The following is a 27372-nucleotide window of genomic DNA, read 5'->3' on the forward strand; positions in this document are numbered from 1 at the left end:
CATTCTGCGCCTTGCGTACCTTCCTGCCCTATCGGACACCCGGAGTTCTTGCAGTGTGGCATTTGTAGCTGAGCTTCCAATCAGGGAAGATTGTACGGAAACCTGAGGCACTTAATCTAAGCTGGAGCCAAATCTCTGACCTGGCTCTGGCTGGAGGAGCTTCCCAAGGAATAAAGGGGGAACTGGACTGAGGGAAGTGATAATGTGACAAGGAACTTCTTGTCTCTAAATCCAGTTCCTACCCAACTGGGGTGAGCATAGTAACTCACTTTTCATGCCTCCTTAAGAGCTTAGGTGCCATGAGTTTGCAGGACAGTCCAGTTCTCAGCAGACTTGGGCATTGAAACAGCAAAGATGCCCAAACTAATGCTAATTGACAGTTTCATTGGGGAGGCTAAGGATGCATTGTGCAAAAGAAAGACCTCTCTGCCCCTAGCCCTTTCAGCTCACGGTTGAGGGGTGTGAGGCCTGTGGACCTATTCTGTCATTGGAGGATTTCAGTCCATAGGACTGTCGAGCCAGCGTCTATGACTGCACGAAATGTTCAGCTGGATGGAGCAGGTAGAGCCCCACTTGAAAAGAATGGTCTGGCTGGTGAATGCTGAATGCCAGTAGAAATCCTCTGGGCAGCTGCTTTGATGATGATCAGCTGATGAACCAAACCAGTTCATCAGAGCACCATTAGCACAATTTAACACCCGAGGCACGAATCTTGTTACTAGAAGCATCCAGTGGCTTCCCTTGTTCTCATAGCTTCCCTTGGACCATCTGTTTGGTTTCTCTGCTCATAGGTTAGTCCTAGAGTCTGGCAGGACTTCCACTTTCAGCACTCAGTAACTGGACAGCTTCCAAACAGCTTCCCTGAGCCTGGCTGTGAGCAACAGCCTACTTCTTTCCATGTCTCCTCCACTGCCAGCCTTGCAGATCAATACATGTCTGCATCTGGAATGATAAGCAAGAGTGTGTTACACATGAGAGGTGTGTGTTAATACACTGCTAGTCTAGAGCCACCTCTCATCGTGCGTCTCCAACACTTTAAAAACATCAGTTAAATGAGCATCACGACCTACCCCTGGGGTAGTTTGAGACACACGATGGTGCTGGGTAGCTAAGTGGAACTGTAATTACCCCTGTTTTACAGATGGGGAAACCAATACACAGGGATTTTAAGGGGTGTGCTTATAAAGGATCTCTGCTTGTTTGTTCCCACATGTCCGCATGCAAGCGGATGCATGCTTTAAAGTGTGCACACGCTTTCAGTTGGCTGACCCCTGTAGTGCAGATCCACACACCTGTGCCCTCAGAGGTCTTAGACTAGTGACTGGCAATGCACACAGAAGGTGTCTGCACCTACCTGGTGTGGCTGCATGCACGTGCCTGTGGAGAATGGCCTTTGAACATGGATCCTTAAATGACTTGCCCAAGGACACCCGGATTTAGCCCAGGACAGCCAGGAGTCATTAGCTGTCCCTGGAGTTGGACCCAGAAATCGTAGTCTCCTCCTCTCTGTGTTACAACCTCCATCACTCCAGCTGGTGCTAATTAACACCCTCTTTGCATGCAGTCTCAACAGAGACGCCAAGGAATGAATGGGTCCATAGAGAAGGAACTGTCCTATCAGCCATAGATTAGTTCCTCCAGGTCAGGACTGAGGCCCACGGAAAGGCAGCATGTGGAAACCTGATCCACTGTGGACTATACCAGGTTTAAACAGAGGCCATTAGTCTCTAAGGCTTCCCAGCACCTTCGAAATCAATACAGTTCTCTCACACACACACACACACACAATGAGGAGTCTGCCTCCCACTCACTTGCTCTTAGCCACTGGACATATCGGTCTCCGTGATTACAGAAGATTGAAAATAAAGAGCCCCCCTTTATTACCTCTAGGACTGAAAGGGCGTTACCCTCCATCCGTCCTCGAAGTGACACCCTGAGCTCCATCCTGCGTGGGTGAAAATTCTTATAGTTTCCCTGGGGCAGGCGCATTGAGGCCTGGAGGGCAGGCTTAGCTCAGGTGCCGCTGAAGATAGATACACCTGGCGTTCCTTCCTGTAGGCCGTGCTGGGGAAGGATGTAGGTGGAGGTCAGAGATAGCAGAGAGGATTTCGGAAAGGCAGCTGACAGAAGGCTCCAGCTGCTTTGGCCTGCCAGGAGCCTTGGCCAGGTCTGTGTTCATGACTCTAGCACAGTGGGGCCCTGCGAGGAACTGTTTGCCACTTCAGCAAGCAACTGGCAGCCTGCAGTGTATCTGGCAGGCTCCTTTGCTGTGAGCCTGATGGTGCCCATTAGAGAAGTGAGACCCCAGGGCAGAGGGGTGGGCAGACGAAGGGGGGCAGACAGTGTGTGGAGGGACGGGGGATGTAGAGTCTGCTGAAGCATCAGAGGCCTGAAAGCCACACCAGGATATTGATTCCTTAGACACAGAGAGAGAGCACAGGGCTTGTGCAGCGCGCTAGGCTGGCTCCTCTGTGCTTTCCCCTGTAAAGGTACTAGAGGGCAAGGGCGAAAGGAGAAAGGAGCGAGGAGAAGAGAGAGCAGACTTGAAAAGAGGGGTCAGAAACAGGGAGTGGAAGAGGAAGAAAGGCAGGGGAGGGAGAGAGGATTTAGAGATGAGACACCCCCTACCGCACCAGTCGTTATCCATCAGCTGAGACATGCAGGCCGCACAAAGCACCGAAGTAGCCTTCCCCGCTGACGTTCATCCATTGAGTGGCCTTGGCAGACGTGCAGAACGCTAGACACCAGAGCCTCCTGACAGCTTCCCGCTGCCAGCTTACCACCCCCTGCCCGCTGGCTCCCCCTACCCCCTGCTGTTTCCTCCCTAACACCCGCTGGCTCACCCTACCCCCTGCTGTCTCCCCCCCATCCACCGCTGGCTCATCCTACCCCCTGCTGTCTCCCCCCATCCCCTGTTGGCTCACCCTACCCCCTGCTGTCTCCCCCCCATCCCCGCTGACTCACCCTACCCTCTGCTGTCTCCCCCCCAACCCCCGTTGGCTCACCCTACCCCTGCTGTCTCCCCCCATCCCCCGCTGGCTCACCCTACCCCGTGCTGTCTCCCCCCATCCCCACTGACTCACCCTACCCTCTGCTGTCTCCCCCCCAACCCCCGTTGGCTCACCCTACTCTCTGCTGTCTCCCCCCATCCACCGCTGGTTCACCCACCTCCTCTGGCTCACTCCCTGACAGCTCACCCCACTGCACCCAGCTTAGATTCTTAGTGACATAAATAATAAGGGTCAGACTGGTTGCTCCGCAGGCTGTGTGCTCCTGGGTCCAGAGGCCTGCATGGCCAGGAGGAAGCAGTCGTCCTGGGAAAGCTGCCAGCAGTGCAGAGGGTCAGACTGACAGCAGGATTTATCCAGCCAGCTCAGAAACAGCCAGAACTCAAAGTTAGTGCGACCCCACTGCTGTTCTTTAATAGCACATTCCGGGGGTGCCCAGAGGTCCCACTGGGGAGCAGGGTGTCCTCCCGCCAGGCAGTTGAACAGACATGTAGGTAGCTATAGCTTCTGCCCTGAGGGGCTTGCAGTGTAAGAAATCCTCTCCCGTTTGCTTGATTTATTCCAGTCAGGAAGCCGCCTGGAGGAAGCTGCTTGATGCCACAGGCGTCTCGGGGAGTGACATGAATCCAGGCGTCCCTGTTTGCTCCCTCTCCTGCCCCCTGCACCTAACTGAAGGGATTTTAAAAAGGAGCCATTTACGGCCAACACAAAAGGCAAGGACAAACCGTCCATGAGCTCAGCCGAGGACATGCTGGCTCAGAGCTGGCAGCGTGGTGGCTTTACACCCCCAGGAAGCCCAATTCATCCTTGCATCCAGCCGGGAGTTTAAAGGCCAGCAATTCTGAGATGAGCGTGGGAGAAGAAAGCAAGCCACTCCTGGCACTGGAGAGGATGCCAGCTGAGTGCTGGTAGGGGGAGCTGGCAGTAGGTGGCGCCATGCAATAGCAAGGGAGGCTGGAGAAGGCACAGGGGCTGCAAGGGACAGGGAAATAAAAAGGGGGTTTACTGTTTAAATTGGATCTAAATGTCCATGTTTGTGGGTGGGTTGTTGGAGCTCGTTCCAGCATGGCATGCTGAGCTCGAGGTGAGGAACGCATGCAAACAGGCAGCAGGCCCGTTTAACCTGACCCTGGCAGGCCTCTCTCTGGGCTGCTAAGGATGATGTACTCTGGGGTCCTGCGCCAGCCCGTAACCCAGAGGCATTGTGCAGGCAGAGTGCACCCACGGCAGAAAGGCTGGATCATTCCTGAGTGTGCGTGGCTAGGTTTCCATTCTGTCCCCTGGCCCCAGCAGTGTGACTTACATAAATACATCCTCACAACCCCCTCCTAAGGGCCGGATTCTGGCCGTACCCTGGGAAGGGTGGATGAGGGGCTGTGCAGCAGCCGGAGCCCTCCAGAGGATCTGACTGAGTCAGCCAAGCAAGCCCCCTGCCACCCTTGCAGAGAGGTTCCTCCTCCAGACCCAGCCTCTGCCCTCTGGTGCAGAGAGAGGCAGAGGCAAGTCCTTTATCCTAGCTTCACCATGCCCCCTTTAGGATATGTCTGCTCTGCAGATGGGAGCGTGATTCCCAGCATGGGTAGATGGCATGCAGCCAGGAGGTCCAGGCGGGCTCATACGCAGGCAGCTATCCCCAGCTACACTACTACTTTTAGCGCACTAGCTCGAGCAGAGCTGGCCTGTGTCTACCTGAGGTGGGAACCAGGCTCCCAGGTACAGCACAGACGTACCCTTAGACAGCTCTAAGATGACTAGGCAGGAGCAGGGACTGCTGTCCCCAGTGGGACTGGCCACGCCCTACACTGGGGATTGAGGGAAGGGGAGTTCCTTGCGTCCTATCAGATGTCACTTGGAATGGTCTCATTGTCCCCAGGAACATCTAATCCTCTTCTGAACCCTGCCGAGCTGCCCCAGTGCAAGCAGTCCAGGCTGGGCGCTCCTCTCTAGGGCTGGCTGGAAACCAAGATTTCCAGTTCATGGAATAGTGTGAGGACTCAGAATGTTTTTATTCCTCATCAGGATGAAACCTAGACCTTGTGACATTTTTTACAAAGCGAGAGCCCCTCACTGTAGAATAGCCAGTAGCCCAGTGATTAGGGTACCCAGCTGGGCTGTGGGAGACTCAGGATCAAGTCCCTGTTCTGTCTGATTTAGGCACCTAAATATCTTTGAGGGTCTGGACCCAGGAGGCCTGCAGACTATCCCAGGCACCACCCATCACTTGGGAGGCAGCTGATCAGTCACAGTTGGTGTCGAGCCCACCGCCCTTAAAGAGCCATCCCACCCTGTGACACTGACCTGGATAAACATGGCTTTCACAGATCCCTGAAGTTTCCAAGACACTCAACAATCTTTACAAACCATGGGACAGGTTTTCACAAGACCCCTAACCAGACTTGCAGGAGCTCTGCACTCAGAGTTGGAGCCAGATTTCCAAAGGAGTTCAGCCTACCACTGCTCCGCTTTTTTGGAAAATCAGGGCACTAATTTGGGATCCTCTGTGGGAGCTGAGCTCTTCTGTACAGGGAGGATCCCCTGGCCCAGATGTGCGGCTGCACATGGTTGGCAGCTCTTTGTCAATAGCCTGAGCAGATCTGCCTCACATGCCGCAGGGGAGCAGAGCTGTGCAGGAACGAGCCATGTTTACAGAATCACTGTTCTTGATCATCGCTGCACCCTGAGGTCAGTCTTCAGACAGTCCTGGGATTCCCTTTGTAGTTCAGAGAAATCCAAGTCTTCTCAGGAAAGAGGTGAAAGGTGGCACTGTGGTGGAGGTTCAGCTTTTGCTAATAGCCTCCAAAAGACAGAAGAAAGCCTTTCTCTCACGGCCATAGACTTTGAAGTGTTTGGCATGTTTATGCTGAGACAGCAGAACCTTCCAGCTGGTGTGGTGGCAGAGACGCCCCACTCGAATTGTGCACAGCAATAGCAGATGGGATGTCATACAGGACGGCCAGGGAGGTTTTTTTCTAATTTTTTCCCTGTTCCTCCTTTTCTGTAATTTTCCCAGATGACCTTTCCCTCAGCATGTTCTGCCCCTTTATCAACAGGGAGATTCGTTAAGGCAACAGCCTGTTTTCCTCACTGCTTTTGAATTCTAGTTTCTTGAATGCCCAGAGTGCTGTACAATGGGTGGGATTTTCCACAGCTCCTTAGTAGTCCCTAGAAGTGACTTTCCTAAGGCACTTTAGAAGATTGCACCCAACGTAAAGTAAAGATCGTGTCCTAGCCTCATGTGAATCCTTGCCAGAAGTTTTACACCTATGAACTCCCCATAGGGGGAGGGGAGAGGATCTGTGTGCTCGCAACTCTGTTCTTTCCTTTTCTTCAAGTGTGGAGAGTTGGGAACTTCTCTTCCCCCTCCCCCTCACCCAAGTATGGACAGCACCAAAGCGTATGATGTACAGAGAGGTTTCAAGGATCATTTTATTTATTTTTGGAAAGCACTTTCTGATCTTTGGATAAAGGAACTGATTGAGTTTGAAGTACAGTGTTTTTATTACAGTATATTTCCACTTCTGAACATCTCCAGTGCCTGGGAGACTTTTCTGCATTCCAGCGCTTCAGCACTAGGACTCCGTGTGAAATCTCCCCAATTTACAAGTTGAAAAGAAGCTGTTGTGACTGCCAGCCCTGGGATCTAAGAATCCAGCCGAGTTCATGCGTTGTTATTAATGATAATGGTTCTGCATTCAGCGCAATTCTGCTGAAAATGTGAGAGCGCAAATAGAATCCAGCTCGCTGTCCCAGGGCAGGAAGGAAACAGATGGCACTAAAAACCTCCTTTCCTCCCTAATTCATCAGGTCACTTGACTCTGAGTGCACATGGGGAGCAGTTCGCTTGAGCAAGACGGTGCCAGGGTAGTCACTTTCCTGACCCTTCAGAGAAAATCACGTAGCACCTGCCTGGTGCTCTCCCAGCCCTACTTTACAACCAGAAGACAAATTAATGAGTCCAGGCCCTATGGGGTAGGTAGAGCTGTGCTCCTCAGCCACTGTACCAAAGTTATTCCAAGGCTGCTGCTTTCCTTGAAATCCTTTCCTTGTTCTCTCCCTGCCCCTCTGTTCATTGTCCGTCAGATCTAAACCGGGATTGTTAAGGCTGGCTTATCTTTCACCTACTCCGCCAGAATCGGCCCTGACCTCTCTGTTGTTATGATTAAGTCGGAGATTTTCCTTCCTGTGCTTCTCAGTCTCACTCCCTGGCTCTTTGTCAGACTCTGGGATGTTGCCCTGCAGAAATGTGGGTTCCTCCTTTCATTCCCTGGAGTGATCACATCTGAGAGTCCAGGAGCTGAGGACGTTATCTCGCCCTGTGGCGGCGAGGAGCTCCCAAGGCACTGAATCAATTCATAGGGAGCTTAACAAAGAAATGGCTGTTGCTTCAGCACTTGCTCTCTCCCCTTCAGCATCTTTAGTCTATCCAATTGGGATCTACTCAATGCAGGGACCGGGGCTGTGGCTGGCGGTAAAAAGTACCAGATAGCAGCTCTGGAGAGAGACTCGGCATTACCTGCTTTGAGGGAAGGCAGCAGCAAGAGCATCTAAGGGAGACTATCTCTCAAAATACTGGCTGATAGGCTCCTTTAAGAGGGGGCAGGGGTCCAATGCACCTGTGACTGATTACCTGCTTCCCACTTAGGCTTAAGGGAAAGCACCTGGGCCATCCAAAGAGGGAAGGAGGAAGAGCAAGCTGGGGCTCTTCCCCAAATGAATAGGGGTCACATTGTGGATGATTGTGTGCTGTGGGTTAAACACAGGAGAATCAAAGTGGCTGGGGAGAGAATCAATGAAGCACACAGGGAGATCTCAGAATAGGGAGCTGCTTTGGGGATTGTAATTTTCAATCACAGGTAGGCGGGGCAAACCCCAGCACGCGGATCCCAGCTGCAGGGGACTGGATGAGTTCTGGCTCCCTGCCACGGCCTTGGGGCTGGGGGAGCTCTCCCCGCTGCGGGCCCAGGGCTATAGTCAGGGCACAGAGCTTCTCCAGTCTTGGGGATGCAGGGGCAGGGAAGAGAAAGGAGCAAACGGGTTGTGGGGGCTGCAGTGGGGGAGCGCAATGGGGTGGACTGTGGATGGAAAAGGCGGGGCCACTGGGGAATGGGAAGAATGGAGTGGGGTTGTGGGTGGGGCCAGAGGCAGAAGGGGTGGAACGGGCAGAACTGCAGGTGAAAGGAGTTGGGAGAGGGCCCAGGGCCTCACGAAACCTTAACCCCCCCTCTGGTTAGGATATAACAGACTAATGATGGGAAACACTGATCCAGAGCCACTGTGGTGAGCCATCGGGCTTGTACAGCCATGTGATAGATCAGAGTGCTATTCCTGCTCACCCCAACGTGCCGTGTGACCTTTGACATGTCACATGACCTCTTATACCCATTCTACAGTCGGGCAAACAGCAGCCCAGTAGTGCTTCCCACCGTGTTGTGTGTCATATGTGACATTACTCAGAGTCCAGGAGCTGAGGTCATTACCAGCCCTGCAAACGAAGTGCAGCTCCATAGCACCAGGTCTTTTACTCGGTCTCAGCTAGGGCCCAGTCCTGCAACTCTTACTCAGGTGAGCATCTCTCACTCATACTTGAAGTCAGGGCACCACCTTGCATGAGGAAAGGCAGCAGGATTAGGCTCCTACTGGTGAAAAAGGCTGAGTATTCAAACCAAACAATTATTTTTAAAGGGGAAAAATATACCAGCTTCAGGAATTTAATTTAAAAAAGTAACTTCCTTTAACAACCTGGTCCCGCCCACAGCACTTAAAATAGAACCTTACAAAATGGAAAAAAACCACTTGCTAACTGCCTAGCCAGGGGCTAATTTGGCTGCTTGTAGAGGATTGTGATTGCCATTCTCTAGGCCATTTGAAGACATCAAGACAGCACTAATTAGGGTTCCTATTATTAGTGTGCTTTGTTCTCAAGGAATCTAGCTGCGATAGGATGGCAGGTTATCATTTCACCTGTCAGATTTCATCCCTGCAGTGGCTCACAGCAAGGAAGGCCTCATGCTTCACATGGGGGGCTGGGTTTGTTTCTCACACCTAGCCTGCACTCTAACAGAATTATCAGCTATCAGACAGGTAACGAGGAGAGACAGCATTTGATTGTTTTTATTGACTAATACATGGGTTGAATGCAAGCACAGGCCCCATGTAACATCCCGAGAGGATCGCTGTCTCCGGAGGTTCTTAAGCTGTTGCTTGATTTTTCTTTTTGGGAAGTGGTAAAGAAGGGGAAACAGGCAAAAGAGGTTCGTCCGCCTGTTGTTGCATCATCCCCCAGGTTAGCACCGATGGATGGATTTAAAGGGAGGGGCTGTATTCGCAGCTGCTGTAGATTGGCATTGCTCCATTGACTTTAATGGAGCTGTGCCATTTTATACCCGTGGAGTATATGGAGATTGGAAATAGGCACTTGCCTCTGAGCTCTGAATCCTGCTCAGGGCTCTCTAGGGACTCAGATACTCCCAGATTAGCCCTAAACTCATAGATGGTTTCTGGCGTGATGTGAATTCAAAATCTGCTGTACAAAGCAGGAGACCTTGTAGCTTCACCAAAGGCAAACTCCTTCCTTCCTCCCCTAACTACTGGCAGCTGCTCTGAGCAGGACAGGATCATTGTAAATGCAGCAGCAAGACTATGGGAGAGCCTCCCTGCTTCCAAAGTGACTTTCACCCCAATGCTCAGGGTCTGCACAACGGACATGCATCACTTAGATTGCATTTCAAGGCTTTGTAGGCATCAGGAGGCACTGGGGTGAGTTCCAGGGGCCATGGTGGCAGTGATGGGAAACTGGTCTGGTTAGTGGCTGAAAGGTGAAAGAGAACTGATACATATACATGTAATAAAATAGGTGCTCAGAACAGGGTTAATAAAAGAGATGGGCCTGAACCAGACAGATCAAATCTGTCTGAGGTTTGACTCATTGTAGAGTCATGTTTCAGAGTAGCAGCCGTGTTAGTCTGTATTCGCAAAAAGAAAAGGAGTACTTGTGGCACCTTAGAGACTAACAAATTTATTAGAGCATAAGCTTTCGTGAGCTACAGCTCACTTCATCGGACGCATTTGGTGGTGGGCATCCGATGAAGTGAGCTGTAGCTCATGAAAGCTTATGCTCTAATAAATTTGTTAATCTCTAAGGTGCCACAAGTACTCCTTTTCTTATTGTAGAGTCATGGATCAGTTAGAGCATTTGGATCTGGACTTGACCTTCCCCTAAGTTCAGGTGCAGAGTTATCTGTCTGGGGACTCTTGTACCTTCCGCACCACAGGGTCCGAGTGCCCCACAAACATGAACGAGTTTATCACATGGCACCCCTGTGATAGGGAAGTACATCCTTGCTTTACAGAATGGGGAAACTGAGGTGCAGAGCGATTAAGTGATGAGCCCAAGAACACAGAGAGGGTCAGTAGCACAGCCAGGAATTAAACTAAGTTGTAGGCTGGTATCCTAACCACAAGACCAGCCTTCCTACTTAGAGCTTGTTAGGGCTCAGATCTAGCTCTAGTTAATAAGACTTTGCACATACAGCTCTTGTACAGTGGGAGTGTCTCCAGGCACCCTGCAAACCTCACCGTAGCACCCTGGCAGGTGCTGTACATAGGGTTTACCATTTGTGCTTGACAGACAGAGAAACGGAACCACAGAAAGATGAGGTGACTTGGTCCAGATCTCACAGTGAGTCAGTAGCAGAGCCCCAGGAATCCTAGCACCCAGTCCTCTCATGTAACCAGTAGGCCCCATTCCCCTTCTGGAGGACGAATCAAATGACCTGGAGAAAGGTTTTAATTTTCTATAGCTATTCTGCATCACCTTACAGAATTGAGGAGAGAAATCTACCTCTGCTCTGGAATTCTACGGGGTGGTTAATAGAGACCCATGGAGAGGATTTCATTCTCTACTGAATTCTGTAGGGTTTTAGGGCCATTTCACAGGCTTCTAGAGAAATGTCTATAGAAGGGCTTCTCTATTTGATGCCTGTTCCATTCTAAGGCTTTTTTCCCATGAGGATCCTTCTCATATCAAAGGGCTGTAGACACAGAACAGTCTGCAGTGTGATCAGGATGCATCTCTGCGAGCCCTGGCTCTTTGTACACAGTCAGGCTCCTAGCCTAGTCTTGCTCCCTGAAGGGATGCAAACCAGAAGAGAAGGCAGTTGCCAAGCCAATGTCTGTTTAATAAGAGGGCAGCAGGCTGTGAATACAAAGGACAAAGAGCAACTGGTACGGTGATGCCAGCAGTTTGTTAGGTGATGCCACCAAACTGGGTACAATTGTCTTGGCAGTTACTCAGGTGCACTCATGGGAAAGAGGTGGAGGAGGGAGTTCAGCATTAAAAATAATCAGCAAGAGAGAAATGAGAGGGGGAAAAACCAGCTGATGTGGGGCAGATGCTGCCAGGTTCTCATGGCAGGAAGGGCCTTTCCCAGGTAATGATAGCCAGAAGCTGTCCTGTGGCAGTGCCGGCCCGCACTTGCCGAGCAGCATCACTAGCATTGGGCCAATCACTGATTTTTGGGGTTGGCGGCAGTTTTGTAAAAACCAAATTCGGTTTGGGGCGAATCCAGTTCTGAAATTTGTTTTGCATGTTCAGTGAATTGAAAGAATCCATTGCGGGTCTGTGCCAGACCAGGGGTTTGAGCCGGGGTTTCCCACCCCTCAGGAAAGCAACCTGTGCCCAGAGCTCATGGGTTAACTCCCCTGTGAGGTGTGCACTGGACAACAGGTGAGGTAAACCACTGGGCCACCACAAAGGGAGAGCTGAGTGCTTCCCTTGAGGGCGTGGAGGGCTCCCCTGGAGTCTTGTAGGAGCTCTCCCTGTAGGGGGTGGAGAGCAGCCGGGGGGGCGAGGGGCAGGTGGGGGAACAGGGCGTTTAAAGAGCCACTTTGTTCCCCTCCGTGCAGAGGAAGAGGGTTGAGGAGAGCACAAACTGGAGGTGGTGTGGGAGAGGCAGTGGACGGGTGTAAAGCTAGATCTGGTACTGACGGTGGTTAGAGCAGCCTGAACACCTGGCCCAGGTGTGCATCCCCATTGGCCCAGAGACCTGGAAGGAACAAGCAGAACGATCCCTTGGCCCACAGCAGACGAGCCTCCCTCACAGCTTCTTCCACATGACGTTGGGATTTCAGGGGCGGTCTGGGAGAGGATGGGATTTGGGGTGGGGTAGACAGGGAGCATGCAGAGCAGCCTGGATTGCAGGATGCACTCTGGGGGAGGCCAGGATTTGGGGGCTGGGTGGGGAGCTCAGGGAAAGGTTGGGAATGTGGGGGGGGCTGGGCAGGGAGCTCAGGGAGAGGCTGGGAATGTGGGGGATGGGTGGGGAGATCAGGGAGAGGCTGGGAATATGTAGGGCTGGGCGTGGAGCTCTGAGGGGGGCTGGGAATGTGGGGGGCTGGATGGCATCTCAACCGAGAAGAGGGTGAGTGAGGAGCTAATGCTCAGAGAGATGCCTGGTAATGCTCATTGATTAGCACAAATGGGTTAGGATAGCTGACGTGGGAAAGCACAGAGCCTTGCTCCTGAAATGCATATGTAATTAAATGTGTGTTTGTGTGTGTGTGTGTGTGTGTGTGTGTGTGTAAAATAACTCCAGGTGCTGAGCTCAGCAGAATGGAAGCTGCAAATGCAAGATGCAGCAGTGGCTGGGTGCAGACCGCTCCCACTCTGCAGCTTTGGCATCCAGGGGAGAGTTTGCTTTGATTCCAGAGAACAGGCTTCTATTGTGTCCTTTGTGACTGCCATAAATAAAGCCCAAACATTTACTCAGGGAGGGAAATGGTTTGTGGGCAACAAGTCCTCGCACCCCTCTTTAATTGCTGCATGTGGACAGGATCCACAGTGGCCAATGTTCCACCCCCGGCTATGCACCTCAGAGCTGCTGAGGCCAAACCGAGAGCTCCCCAGAGCAGATGGATCAGAGGTGTTAGCCCAAAAAGAGGAGACGCTTTGAAAAGATCAAACGTGGCTGTGAAGATTGTTAGTTGCATTTGTGCCGTCCTCTTGGTCCCCCTTCAATCCATGACTCCCAGCATTAAAAACCTCCATTTTATTGACTCTCACACAGCTCAGCTTCAGTAACGCAGGTCGTGCAGGGAAAATCTCCTGTAGTTCTGGCTTTCCCAGCACACAGGAACGAGCACAGTGAACTCTGGGAGATGTGCCAAAGCTTTTTGCTCATTCCTTAATCACAGACATCGGCATGGCTGCAAAATAGCTCTGAGCTGGGGGTTGGCTAGGAAAGGGCGGAGAGCAGCAGATTTAGCCATTGCTCGACCAGCTGGTCTGAATTTCTGACCTCAGTGACCCCCCCCCGATGAGAATGTCCTGCATGCTGCCCCCAGACTCTCACATCCTCTAGATCCTGGGCCCTCCGGGGTAGGAACTGACTTAGTCCTCTGGGTGTGCAGCACCCAGCACAATGGGGCCCTGATCCCACCTGGGTATTTTGGGCTCTATCACAAGGTACGTATTGACTATTACTAATAAATAATAATTGGAAGATTCATTAAAACAGTACTATTCTTACTGCTCGGAATAGTAGCACTTTCCTTCAGTTGATCTCAAAGGAGCGTAATGCCATCATTGCCATTTTATAGATCAGGAAACTGAGGCATTACAAAGGGAAGTGATTTGCTCATGGTGACCCAGCAGCAGAGCTAGGAGGAGAACCCAGCTATCCTGAGTGCAAGGCTGGTGCTCTAGCCACTAGACAACATTGCTTCCAGGTAATTCAACTCTCACCAGCCTGTACAGTGAAGGAGGCTGTACCTCATCTGCCCTAACTGCAGAGGGCACTGCAAAACACAACCAACAGCAGGTGCATCCCCATTGGCCCAGAGACCTGGAAGGAACAAGCAGAACGATCCCTCAGCCCACAGCAGACGAGCTGGAAGCCAATGCAGACTCTGGAGGCGACACTTTAGTATGCCTGGCTCCATCACATACAGCCGAGTGCTTGTGTCTGCAGCTGGAGACTAACTGGAAGGTTTGGGGGGGCTGTACAAGCCGGCACTGCGGAAGTTCAGAGGGTTTTTCTGTTGTATTTGGTCTTAAATTAAACTCATTTTCAGGCTGATGCTGATCAGTTAGTAGCTTTCGGTTTGGTTTGGAGTGAGAGCTCACTTCACCTGCCCAGTGCATCTGATTTAAAATAGGAATGAATTGTGACTAACAGTTCTATAATCCATATCAAAGGCTCTCCGGGGAACCTGATTGGGATTGCTTTGCCACTCACTGCATTGCAGCTCCCCTGGGCTGGAGTGTGGTCAATGTTTTACATCAAAAAGCAACATAGCAGAGCAGGCTAAGCTTGGAAGGCAAGGAGAATATTGTGTCCGAGTCAAACGACACAGGGAATTTAAGACAGGCAGACTGTGATTACCTAAACTGGACCGTGGCTGGGACATGGCAGCCAACACCCCACTTCTGTGACAAGAGCCACCACTTTCCATTAAGAACACAAGCTTCGAGTTGCCATTCTGTGCCTTCGGCATGACAGCACCTCCTGCACCACAGCACCCACAGGCCCTCTCCTGAGGCATAGATGTGGTGCTAACTTAGGTGTGCCTCCACCCCCCAATCCAGGCACCTACGCTGCCCAGCTGGTGTGCCTGCAGAACAAGGTGGGAGGGTGCTGGTGCTCAACCAGCTGGTTCTGTCCATGCTCTGGCACTGGCTCAACACCTTGAGCCCAGCCCCGGGGATCCTGGCCTGGCTTCAGAGGTTAGCTCTGGAGTTCTTTGGGCCAGGACTGCACTGGGTCTCTGCAGGGCTTTCGAGTCTTCCCGTGGAGGAGCGGGGACAGGGCCTGCTCAGCCTATGCAGCCAGGTCCATGTCTTCCGTCTTCAGGCCCTGCAGAGACTCCTTTATTTTGCAGGTAGTCCGGCATGGAGCACGTTGGCATATGCCTTCCTCTGCCGCCTCCGAGGGCTCCGATATGACAGGCAGCTCTTTTCTTCATCCGAGGGGGTCTTCTGTGAGACCTCTCTGAGCTGCTGGTCTTCCACCAGGACCTCCTCTGGACCTGGAAGCTGGTCTCGGCGACAAGGTCCGTGATGGCTGCTGAGGGGGCAGATCTCCTTGCAGAGGCCCCTGCTACACAACCCCCAGCTCGGTGTGCAAGTGGCGGAGTCCCCCTCTGTGCGCCGGAGGCTGGTCCTGGCAGGAACCACCCAGATTGGAGACCTTCTGGACTACGATTTGGGGGATTGAGTGGATCCCCTGGTGCTCTGTAAGTGCACGGGGCTCTCCACCCCTTATACTCCCTGGCACCTTACTGCCCACCTCTTGGGCCTTCCTTGAGTGGGTCCTGCAGGAGGGTGCTCCCTGCCTACCCCTGGCCCTCCAGACCTTTTAATAGGCCCCTTGCCATGAGCCTCCCTGACTCCCCTTGCATTACTTGCATGCAGTCATGCAGCCGGCTCGTTTCTGAATCGCGCCTGGGGAACAGATGTACACCTTTGTGCACCATACGTTCCATTTCCTCACCCTTGTGTCTGGCCAGGACACCAAGTGGTGGTACCTTCTACCACCTGTGGAGGGTGAGAAACCCCGGTGGGCCAGTCTGTATTCCACCCTGGTCCCATGGCCAACCGGGGATATCAGCTGGCTTCTCCTTCATGGAGCCGTGAGCGTGGGCGTGTACCTGGCATGGTTCACCCCCCTCCCTGACACACGTCCCTTCTGTGGCATCAGGGAGACCCTTCTCCTCAGGTTCTGGTTGCAATTTTCCCCGCACCTCCTGATCTATGCTTACCACATCTGTGCCCCACTCGTCGTCATCCTCCTGGTGCTGGCCAAGGTGGCCATCTATAAAACTAGGAGGAGGATGCTGGACAGGGAGGTGTTCTGTGACTGTGGGACTATTTCCATTCCTCCCTTGGTTCACGCATCCGGGCAGAGTTCCTCTGGGCCGTGTCCACTCATAGGTGCTGGAACTAGGGTTGCTGGGGGTGCTGCAGCGCCTCCTGGCTTGAAGTGGTTTCCATCATATACAGGGTTTACAGTTTGGTTCAATGGCTCTCAGAACCCCCACTGTACAAATTGTTCCAGCGCCTTTGCGTTTGCTGGCTCCCTAGACACCTTTGAGGAGCAGTGGGCACTGCAGACTTTGCTGAGTATCCCCCTCAGGATTCCTGATTTTGAACCTGTAACCCTCACTCCTGTCCCTGGTTTATCATTTGTTGTCCCCCAGATTCATTTGAGTTCTTGGCTCAGTAGCTCCTCCCCTTATGCTGAGGGAGGGGCCTTCACCCTGGGAACTCAATAGGTGCAGAACAAGGTGGTGCCTTCTTTGCTCACCTGAATGTGCACCCAGTCCTGCAAGCCATCTGTGCCCAGAGCTTCCATAAACATCAGTGTGAGTTTCATGCCCAGGGAAACATGAGACTGGCCCTTGCATTTGCATGTTGCCTTTGTGATTCTATTGTCCCTGAGACCATGAATGCAAAATCAGAAAAGATCAACACGCAAGAAAGCAAAGTGGAGAGAGCCCCTCCATCCCCCACCTGGGTGGGGCTTTGCTCTAAAATCCAGAGAAATCCCCAGTGGAGGAAAATGCAGGTTTCCTTATTGAGTGGTAGGCTGGAAAGTTCCAAAGTGCATCAGCCAGTCCTAATGGGCTCTGAGAGAGCACAGAGCAGAACAGCCTGACCTGACTCAAAGCCTGTATCCCCCAGGTACCTATTACCTAACACTGGCAGGGTCTGGGCTAGTTTATATCCCTGCGGCAGCACAAGATGGGGAGGAGAGGTGCGAGTTCTGCTGCAAACTGCATCCTTCTGCTGAGGCATTAGCTGCTCTGCACATTCACAAAGGGGGAAGCATTATGAGGAGTGGGTAAAAGCCAGGGCTTTGGGAGTGTGGCCAATCAGAGGGCCGCAGGGCACTGTCACTCTGAGTTTCTTGGGCCGTACTTCCTGCATCAGCTACTATCCACACTGCTCCTTAGCCAGACATCTCCATGGCTTCCTGGTAGCACTGTCGGAACATCAGCGAGCCAGACTTTGCAGATGGGGCTCTAGTCCCTAGATCATTACAGTCCCTACTTGTGCTATTCCTTTTGTACTCGTCTTTAGCAATTTGTCTATGTTTCTACTGCCTGTAGGATTCCATTTTTGATTGTTAGGCTCCTGATGCAGCCACAGTGGCCTCTTACTATTCTTCCTACCTTTCCTTCACACTGGGATGGTTTACTATTGCACCTTCAGTATTGTCTCTTTGAGAAACTGCCAGCTCTCCTGAACTCCTTTTTCCCTTAGATTCCCCCCGTGGCTGGTATTGCCCAACTGAGGGAGCTATGTGGGTTTTACATCTTCCTCTGGAGCACCAGGAACTGACCACTGATGGACACAGAGCAGTGGATTCAATAGACCATTGGTCTGCCCTGGTGTGGCTCAAGGTGGGCTAGCTGACGGAATGAGTCATTGATCTGTTGTGTATGTCCCAAGGTGGGCTAACCAACGGAATGGGTTCTTGGTCTGCTCTGGTGTAGCCCAAGGCTGGCCAGCAGATAGAATGGGCCATTGATCTGTTGTGTATAGCCCACAGTGAGCTAGCTGACAGAATGGGCCATTGATCTGTTGTGTATGGCCCAAGGTGGACTATCAAATGGAATGGATCATAGGTCTGTTCCGTTTGGGCAGGACTAACACTATTTTGTTACCGAGGCACACAGCCTGTGAAGTGACTGCCTCTCAATGTAAGGTTATTTCCCTTTTTCACTTTTCATTATAATGTGACTAAAAGTCACACAAGCTTTGATCAGATATAACCTCTCGAACACAATACAGCTGTGGGCCCTTACAGCCTGGCACATTATAACACTGCTGCAGCATCTTTGGCGTGACTTACAAATGATCAGGATACTCCTAAATTCATCTGAAGTCATCCAAGGGTGTACTGATTACCGGCCAATACCAGAGGAATGAAGCGGGGAGGGAGATCCCCTTAACAGTAGCTCCGCTCATCTGCTTTTGAGGTGTGTGGGTGGCAGGTCAAAGCAAGTGATAATTCCTTCTCCATCTTCTGCCTAGTATTATCTGTTTTCTTTCATCAGACTCGAAAGAAATCAGTACAAATTGTATCAGATGTGAAACAAAGAAACAGTTTACTCCATTATCCAGAATTACTTTAGCCAGAAAACTGACTTTCTGTAGCCAGCTCCTTCATCATACCCAGGATGACTCTTACATGCATGTTGTAGTGAGCACAGAATCAGCTACTGCTCTGCCCTCACCAGAGGGGGAGGAGTTTCGCTGCTGGATGGGCTGCTGGTAAGGAAGATCATCTAGGGAAGGGAAGTCCCATTTCCTTAGTGCTGTTACTCAGGGATTTTTCTGATGGGTGAAATGCGGGAGGTGCTTAATGCTGTTGTCTTTTTAAGGAAGTGTGGCCTGGTGGAGAGTGCACTGAACCAGAATGGGCCTCAATAGACCTGGGTTCTCTTCCTGGCTCCACCGCTGGCTGAGTTACCGTGGATGAATCACTGCTCTGTGCCTCAGTTTCCCCCTCTGTAAAATGGGCACAATGATACCGACTTCCTCTGTAAAACACTTTTAGATCAACTGGGGGGAAAACCCTCTATATGAGCTAGATGTCATGGTAATTATTTTGTTTAAAGGAGCTGAAACGTTGAAGACTTTGAAGTAACAACCGTGGTCACATGCTTGTTGCAGGTTGCAGGCCACATGCTGCAATCTGGTCCTTCCTAGTCTGGATCCCTCCATGCTCGCTACTCTAAAGCGAGCAGAGGAACAAAAAAAAAATGCTCTGTGCACATGCTGGAGTTTGGTAAATCATAGACAGGCATCCTCAGGGCTCTGTAGATTGGAGGAGAGAAACAGCTTGAATAGTTTGCAAAGGAAAATCTCCTCTGAGCAAACCCATCCCACAGTGGTAATTAACACTCCAAGGATGTGTCTACACAGCAGCAGGGAAGCTGCTTCCCCATGTGGGCAGGCAGACGCATGCTAGCCCTGCTCCAGCTGGTGTTCTAAAAATAGCAGTGTGGCTGCAGTGGCATGGGGTGTGGCTTGAGCTAGCCACCACAATCCTGGCCAGCCCCCGGCACATACTCAGGTGGCTAGCCTGAGCCACAGCTCTTGCCACTGCTGGGTAGCCGTACCCCTATTCATTTGGGTAGATTAGCACCTCATTAGGGATCTGCGAATTGCATGTCCTGATTTGCTCTGCAGCAAGGATTGGTGCTTTTCTGTCTCACTCAGGAATGAAAAGACGATACCCTCTATCCCCAGTGTTGTTACAACACGTTCTATGTTTTTCTTTTCAGGTTTTTCGACGAGCCAACAAGAACGGTGAGTACTCGGGACACTGTATCCTATCCCTGTTCCCAAGCTGCCTGTAGGAAAGTAGGTTTAGTTCTTTCCCTACGGAGATGTCTGCCAGTAAAGTGACAAAGAAAAGAAAAACAGCTCACCGGCTGTGAGGAAAAGAACTCTGAACCTTCCCATCCTCCTTCCCCTGCTGCCTCTGGGAAAGCCTTTAGGGAGATAAAGAAATGGAGCACAAGAATTGCCCGTCCAGATTAGACCAGGGGCTCACCTGCTCTGTAGATGTCTTTGACAGAGGCCCATGCAATAGCCCCTCCTCCTGGACAACAGAATAACTTGCTCCTAGGGGAAGTTTCTTTCTAGCCCCCTTATCTGTGGTTGGTTTGTGCCCCAGCTGTATGAGGGTCTCTGTCTGACTGCCTTTTGTGTGGGTAGCGATGTATTTATAGAACTTCTCCAGAATAACACAGGGCAACCTCAATTTACTAATTGTGTGAACCCAGAAAATAATCAACTGCCACCAAAACAGCTTCCCTTCTGCAGATTTAAAATGAAATAAGGTGCTCTTGGGCTGAGAGCCCAACCGAACAGAATTCGTATGGTTCTGTCTATAATGCCCTTCATATTCCAGGTGCACACAAATGTGATCACATTTTCAGGGCACCCTGGCTCTCCTGATGTTTTGTAATTCAGGCCCTTCCAATTGCACACAGAACTTGTGCAATCTCTCATTAAAACTGTCCCAGCTCGTGAGCCCTGTACTATATCTAGAGCCCTCGGCATCTGGGTTTGTTGCAACAGAGGAATAGGAGAGATGGCTAACCCCTGTCTGTAACCTGACAATCAGTGCTAACCCCTGTCTGCAGCACCCGTAACTGTGTTGTTTCCATTATCCAGGCTGACCTCTATATCAGGCCAGGCCTTCGCTCTTTCCCTGTAACCTGACGTTCATTTGATGATGCTGTTTCTGATTTCATTTGAATTTGGCTGTTGTTGCATCCTCCCTGGACCACGCTGAAAGCAAAGCAAGAACAGACCCCCATGTAGCCCAGAGCTGGTGTCTGGCCTCCAATTGGCCAGGGCTAGAAAATGAAATCCAGAGCACACTTCAACACGTGCACATTATGGGCCTCATCCTCAGCTCACTTGTGCCAGATCCAGTTCCTCCCTACCCCGCCAGCACCTGTAAGACTGATGGCAAACAACAAGGGAGAAAGAAGAGTTCTGCTTCCTGCAGTGCATTGACTTTGGCTGTTATGGGACTTCAGTGGGACTGGATCCACTGAATGACTCAGCTGCTACTGGAAGAACTCAAGTATCGGAGGGTGTGTTATCCATACCGCCGTGTTAGTCTGGATCTGTGAAAGCGGCAAAGAGTCCTGTGGCACCTTATAGACTATCAGACGTATTGGAGCATAAGCTTTCATAGGTGAATACCCACTTCTTCAGATGCAAGAAGTGGGTATTCACCTACGAAAGCTTATGCTCCAATATGTCTGTTAGTCTATAAGGTGCCACAGGACTCTTTGCCGCTGGAAGAACTGATACATTCAGACCACAGCCACACAGTTACCTGGTTAGCCTTTTGGACCAACAGGTCCCTTTCCAGTGAAGTCCTTGTCAGTCCCACAGGACCCAGGGTGGAGGACTGTGCCCATCCCTCATTTACCCTAGTTCTAGACCCTGCAGTAAATGTGCCTGACAGAAAAAAATTGGCCTTGAAATATTGTGCTAGACCCATGGATGAAAACACAGTTTGAGAGGAGTAATCCACTCTTCTAGCAAGCCCTCCTGTACTGGCTAATAGTCATTGAGTTTAAGGCCAGAAGGGACCACTAGACCATCCAGTCTGACCTCCTGTATATCATGAATCACGAACAGTACGCAGCACCTATGCACTAAACCCAACAACCAAAATGAGACCAAAGTAAATGATACCCACAGGAGACTGGACTGTTCTGTGCCCTAGGCAGAGAACAGGAGGGGCGGAGGTGCCCCAGTGCCCGAGGCCCCTGCAGTGGCAGGGAGATGATTAAGTGAGATCTACCCAGCTAATGCTGGCAAGTGACCTGCTGCAGGGAAGGTGACCCTCCCCCTCCCCCCCGCAGGTCATTGCCCATCTGCCCTGGGGGAAAATAGAACATGACAAGCCACATAGCCCAATGTGTTACTGTTCTGCCAGATCTGCAATGCAGAAGATTTGCCCCAGAGTCAGAGAGCAGCAAGCAGCCATTCAGGAAAGAGAACCCACTGTGACTGGTTCCTTCTGGGGCACCACCTGGAACTGGGGTACCATTGAGCCCTCTGACCCATCATCCTGGGCTCCCTTTCACACTTTGCTGCTGTGACAATTTGCAGACACGCTCCCGGTCTTACACTTCCACCAGCATTCACACAGGCAGGGACACACCCAACTGCAGTTAACTGCAGGCTCTCTGACCAGCCACTGCATGTGAACCAAAAATAAAGAGGCTACAGCCAAAATAAACCCAGCTTTCCAGCTTAGGACCCCAGAGTGGTACCATCCTACCTTGGTCCAAGCCCCAAACAGTATGAATGTATTATGCAGTTCGCCTCCCCCGCAATGTGGAGAGGAATATGCAACAGCGTCTCTGAGCTAAGATTCCCACACGCTTAACTCCAAACTCACTGGTTTAGATTAAAACATAAAATAAATTTATTAACTATAAAAGATAGATTTTTAAATGGTTATAAGTGATAGCAAACAGATCAAAGCAAATTATCTAGCAAATAAACAAAAACACAAACAAAGCTTAAGATACTAGATACATTGGATATGAATAGCAGATTCTCACCCTAACGGATGGTACAGGCAGACTTGTAAATTCTTAAGGCACAAGCTGCATTAGCTTTACAGCTTGGGTTTTTCAGGTCTTCATAGACAGGCTAGAAATCCCTTTAGCCTGGATCCAGCACTTCCCCCAGTTCAGTTTTTTTTTTCCTCCGGTGTTTCTAGGAGTCTTCTTGTGTGGGGAGTGAAGAACAACAGATGATGTCACTCCCTGCCTAAAAAAGCTTTAGCATACAGGTGGGAACCCTTTGTTTCAAAAATTGGTTCCCAGACTGGTTTGTGGAAAAATACTGACATCCCAAAATGGAATCCAGAATCATGTGGCCTGGTCACATGTCCTTGTAGAGTCATAGCAGCCATTACTTACAGGCTGTCTGGAGAGTTCACAGGAAGGCTCACCACATGGGAGATAAGCTTCTCCTAAGGCCTACTGTTTTCCCTAATGGCTCTGAATAGGCCCTTCCCAACCAGCTATCTCAACTGAAAGCATCTTGTCTAGTGAGCGTTACACAGGTGTAACTACATTTGAAGTACAGATACATAGTCAGTATTTATAACTTCAGATACAAAAATTATACATGCATACAAATAGGATAATCATATTTAGCAAATCATAACTTTTCCAGTGACACCTCACATGACTTACCTTGTACAAAATGCATCATAATTATGTCATAACCATATTATAATAACATTACTATGACAAATATGGGGTGCAGTATGACACCCACTCCACCCCCAACAGCTGGAAGCTGCTGGCTATGCCAGCTGGACTCTGATGGGAATATGTCTGTATTTAAGAGATGAACCATGTAGTGTCAAGGGACCTCCCGGGAATCGCTTTGCCGAGTGGCCTTGACAAAGCAGGAAAAGGAGAGCTTGCCTTACAAATGCACTTTGTAGCAACAGCAGCCAAAGGGCTCAGAGTCACATTCAAAGGAGTGCTGTGGCCTCCAATCCCCTGCACCCGCAATTGGATTCCTGGCTCTTTCCTTTCTCTGATCATTTGCCAAGCAGCAACTGATTGCTGCGTTTGCTGGCATAGAAGGGGGAGAACCGTGTTTTACTCTTTTCCACTGTTATACAGCAAGGCAGAGGATAACAGTCACTTGTGTGCCTGATGCATCCCATGACACTTTTTGCAAGAGTTGGGTGTTAGCCCTGGCATCCTTCTTAAATGCCAGTTTGGATAATAATATGCTGGCTCCCTCAAGATGTGACCACTTGTAGGTAGAGCAGGAGTCTGGGGATCAGGACACCTGGGGTTCTGTTCCTGGCACTTCCACTGACTCATGGTAACTTCCATATCTCTATTTCTTCATCTGAATTGCCACTCGCTTACACCAGCATTACACAGGTATAACCCCACTGGCTGCTTTGGCATTGAGGTATGAGTGAGAGGGGAATCAAAGCATAGAATTCAGAGGCCAAAGGCCTGTTAACTCCTCCCAGTTTCTCTTTCTGAGCTGGGTTATTCCTTTGGTTTGGTTAGCCCAAGATTTTCAGCTGTGGCAAGTGATTTGGGGAATCTCAGTTCTTAGGAACCCACTGTGAGACAATGGGTATGCTGAGACCTTTAAGGCACCTTGCATTGGACTGCTAAAGACAGACATGCGTAATCACCAGTCCCTTTTGAAAATCTTCACTAGTTTGCTGTCAAGCTTAGTTTGAAATGCCCCCAGTGATGGGGCTTCAGCAGCTTCCTTTGGGAGACTGTCAGTAGCCCAGCAGATCTCAGTGTCAGGGATTTGATCCTTAGATTTTCCTTTCTTAAAATGGGGTTATAGTACTGAACTACAGGCATTTTGTGAGGCTTAATTAATGTATGCTTGCAGTATGCTTTGAGGGCCTCGCCTGGAACAAGCTATAGAAGGACTAAGTATTGTTATTATTATTATTTATTATTAGAGCTATGCAAAGAACAGAAGTTCTGCTTGGTGAAGGATTCGGAGACTGCAAAATCTGACTTCATTCTGAATTGGAGAGAGAACTGGGGGCTTAATACTCTGGTCTCATTTGGGTTGGGAGGTTTAGTGTATGGTGATAACTGAACATTTTGAAACACTCTGAAGGAAAAGTTCCCCCCCACACATAATTTTTGTTTCAGTTCACTTCAGAAGTTTTGTTGTGACAAAATTCAACTTTAAAAATGTGTTTGTATTATAATGTAAGCAAATGGGAAATGAGAAGTTCTTTCAAAATGCAAAATCGAAATGTTTCCTTCCCCAAATGTCGCTGCGATGTTTTGACAGTGTCGGGGCTCTTTTTCCTTGCTTCTCTTCCAAAACAAAATACTGGGAAAATCGACTTCATTTCATCAAGTATTTGTTTTGACAGCGCTGTGTCTTTTGATGGAATGTGGTTACATTGAAATGTCTGTGACCGTAAACACTCCTAGTCAGCCCACGCTTCTTGTATAGACTTTACATGGCTGGATTCACTTCTCTTTGCAGCTGTATAATTCTTCCTCTCCTTTTATTTACACGCAGATGACGGCAAGCTGTCATTTGAAGAGTTTAAGAACTATTTTGCGGATGGGATTTTAAGCTCAGAGGAGCTGAGGGAGCTGTTCAGTGGAATTGACAGGCATCATTCAGAGTAAGTACTAAACTGTCCTCGGTAAGAGGATGTGAAGCAGGATTTAAAACTCCATTGACTGTGGATAGGGTGACATTTGGAGATTGGTGCAAATAAACCTCTGCAATAAATATTAGGCATGAGATAAATCCACATCTTGGAATTGTCAGATATTAAAATTCATTGAATACCAGATATGAATGTGGCTGTAGAGTCAGACATTTGGGGACAATCACTGTCAGATTTATGTGAATTCATTCCAAGTAACATCCATTTAAAAATCATGCTACCGCAGTTTGCAATTTAAAAATCTGTTTCAGAAATATGCACCAATGTAAAACCACATTAGAGCCGAGATAGAAACATGCAGTGAGATCAAAACAATGACAATTCCGTGGCATGAGTGACACATGGGCCCTCAATTCTCATTTATATGAAGGCTGCTTTAACCCACCCTGTCAGCATAAAGGGGCCTTCAGATGGGACTTAGAGTGACTGAGAATTGAGGCTACTTTTGATGAAAATAGTGAGCCGAATTCTGATTTCTATAGGCTGGAGATATCCTAGAGGAACCGTAGAGTTACTCCAGAATTCCACTGTTACAGAGATCAAAGCCTGCCCTAGTGTATTGTTCTACACAGCGTACAGCCAGATGGCATGGAAACGTTGTATTTAATATTTGAACCAGAGTAAGGGCAAATTTCATTTTTTAAAATGATGGAGGCCAATTTTATCCCTGGCATATATCCATTTAAATGAATGGAGTTGCACCAGGGAGGAATTTGGCCCTAGGCTTTCTACACCATCTGGGAGCAGATGGACTCTCTGATCTGAGTAGATCCTTAGCACGAGCAAGCAGAGTCTCAAACTGCTGGGCAGAGAGACCAGAAAATCTGTCATCTCTTTCCAACGCTTTCAATGTCGTGGTATCTCAATAGCTCACAAACATTAATTACTTTCCCCTGCCCCATTGAGTTAACGCAGTTTTCCCTGCGGTAAGACAGGGAACTGAGGCACAGAAAGATGAAGGCCAAATCCTCAAAGGTATGTAGGCACCTAACTCCAAGTCTGTTGCAAAGCCAGGAGCTAAACCTAGGTCTCTTTTGCCTTAACCACATTATAGACTCTAAGGTCAGAAAGGGACCATGGGGATCATCTAGTCTGTCTGCCTGCACAACGCAGGCCACAGAACCTCACCCACCACTCTGGTCATAGATCCCTAACCTCTGGCTGAGTCACTGACGGCCTCAAACCATGGTCTAAAGACTTCAAGTTACTGAGAATCTACTGTTTACACTAGTTTAAACCTGCAACTGATTGTGCTCCGGGCTGCAGAGGAAGAATCATAGAATCATAGAATCATAGAATATCAGGGTTGGAAGGGACCCCAGAAGGTCATCTAGTCCAACCCCCTGCTCAAAGCAGGACCAAGTCCCAGTTAAATCATCCCAGCCAGGGCTTTGTCAAGCCTGACCTTAAAAACCTCTAAGGAAGGAGATTCTACCACCTCCCTAGGTAACGCATTCCAGTGTTTCACCACCCTCTTAGTGAAAAAGTTTTTCCTAATATCCAATCTAAACCTCCCCCATTGCAACTTGAGACCATTACTCCTCGTTCTGTCATCTGCTACCATTGAGAACAGTCTAGAGCCATCCTCTTTGAAACCCCCTTTCAGGTAGTTGAAAGCAGCTATCAAATCCCCCCACATTCTTCTCTTCTGCAGACTAAACAATCCCAGCTCCCTCAGCCTCTCCTCATAAGTCATGTGCTCTAGACCCCTAATCATTTTCGTTGCCCTTCGTTGTACTCTTTCCAATTTATCCACATCCTTCCTGTAGTGTGGGGCCCAAAACTGGACACAGTACTCCAGATGAGGCCTCACCAGTGTCGAATAGAGGGGAACGATCACGTCCCTCGATCTGCTCGCTATGCCCCTACTTATACAACCCAAAATGCCATTGGCCTTCTTGGCAACAAGGGCACACTGCTGACTCATATCCAGCTTCTCGTCCACTGTCACCCCTAGGTCCTTTTCCGCAGAACTGCTGCCGAGCCATTCGGTCCCTAGTCTGTAGCGGTGCATTGGATTCTTCCATCCTAAGTGCAGGACCCTGCATTTATCCTTATTGAACCTCATTAGATTTCTTTTGGCCCAATCCTCCAATTTGTCTAGGTCCTTCTGTATCCTATCCCTCCCCTCCAGCGTATCTACCACTCCTCCCAGTTTAGTATCATCCGCAAATTTGCTGAGAGTGCAATCCACACCATCCTCCAGATCATTTATGAAGATATTGAACAAAACGGGCCCCAGGACCGACCCCTGGGGCACTCCACTTGACACCGGCTGCCAACTAGACATGGAGCCATTGATCACTACCCGTTGAGCCCGACAATCTAGCCAGCTTTCTACCCACCTTATAGTGCATTCATCCAGCCCATACTTCCTTAACTTGCTGACAAGAATGCTGTGGGAGACCGTGTCAAAAGCTTTGCTAAAGTCAAGAAACAATACATCCACTGCTTTCCCTTCATCCACAGAACCAGTAATCTCATCATAAAAGGCGATTAGATTAGTCAGGCATGACCTTCCCTTGGTGAATCCATGCTGACTGTTCCTGATCACTTTCCTCTCCTCTAAGTGCTTCAGGATTGATTCTTTGAGGACCTGCTCCATGATTTTTCCA

General features: G+C 49.9%; 1 protein-coding gene across 2 annotated transcripts in view; it reads left to right on the forward strand.

Annotated features, from left to right (window-relative positions):
- The window catches only part of NECAB3 (N-terminal EF-hand calcium binding protein 3), a 114090-nt gene that overhangs the window by 5703 nt on the left and 81015 nt on the right, over nt 1–27372 (forward strand). For both annotated transcript variants that reach the window (XR_005288677.2, XM_038370084.2), the window contains exons 2-3: nt 19299–19323; nt 24601–24709. Coding sequence is in view for 1 of the 2 variants with exons in the window: in XM_038370084.2 (XP_038226012.1) it covers nt 19299–19323; nt 24601–24709 (134 nt within the window). In the remaining variant the exon portion in view is untranslated. The remainder of the gene's footprint in view (nt 1–19298; nt 19324–24600; nt 24710–27372) is intronic.

Source organism: Dermochelys coriacea, chromosome 13 (genome assembly GCF_009764565.3).
Source record: "Dermochelys coriacea isolate rDerCor1 chromosome 13, rDerCor1.pri.v4, whole genome shotgun sequence".
NCBI lineage: Eukaryota > Metazoa > Chordata > Testudines > Dermochelyidae > Dermochelys > Dermochelys coriacea.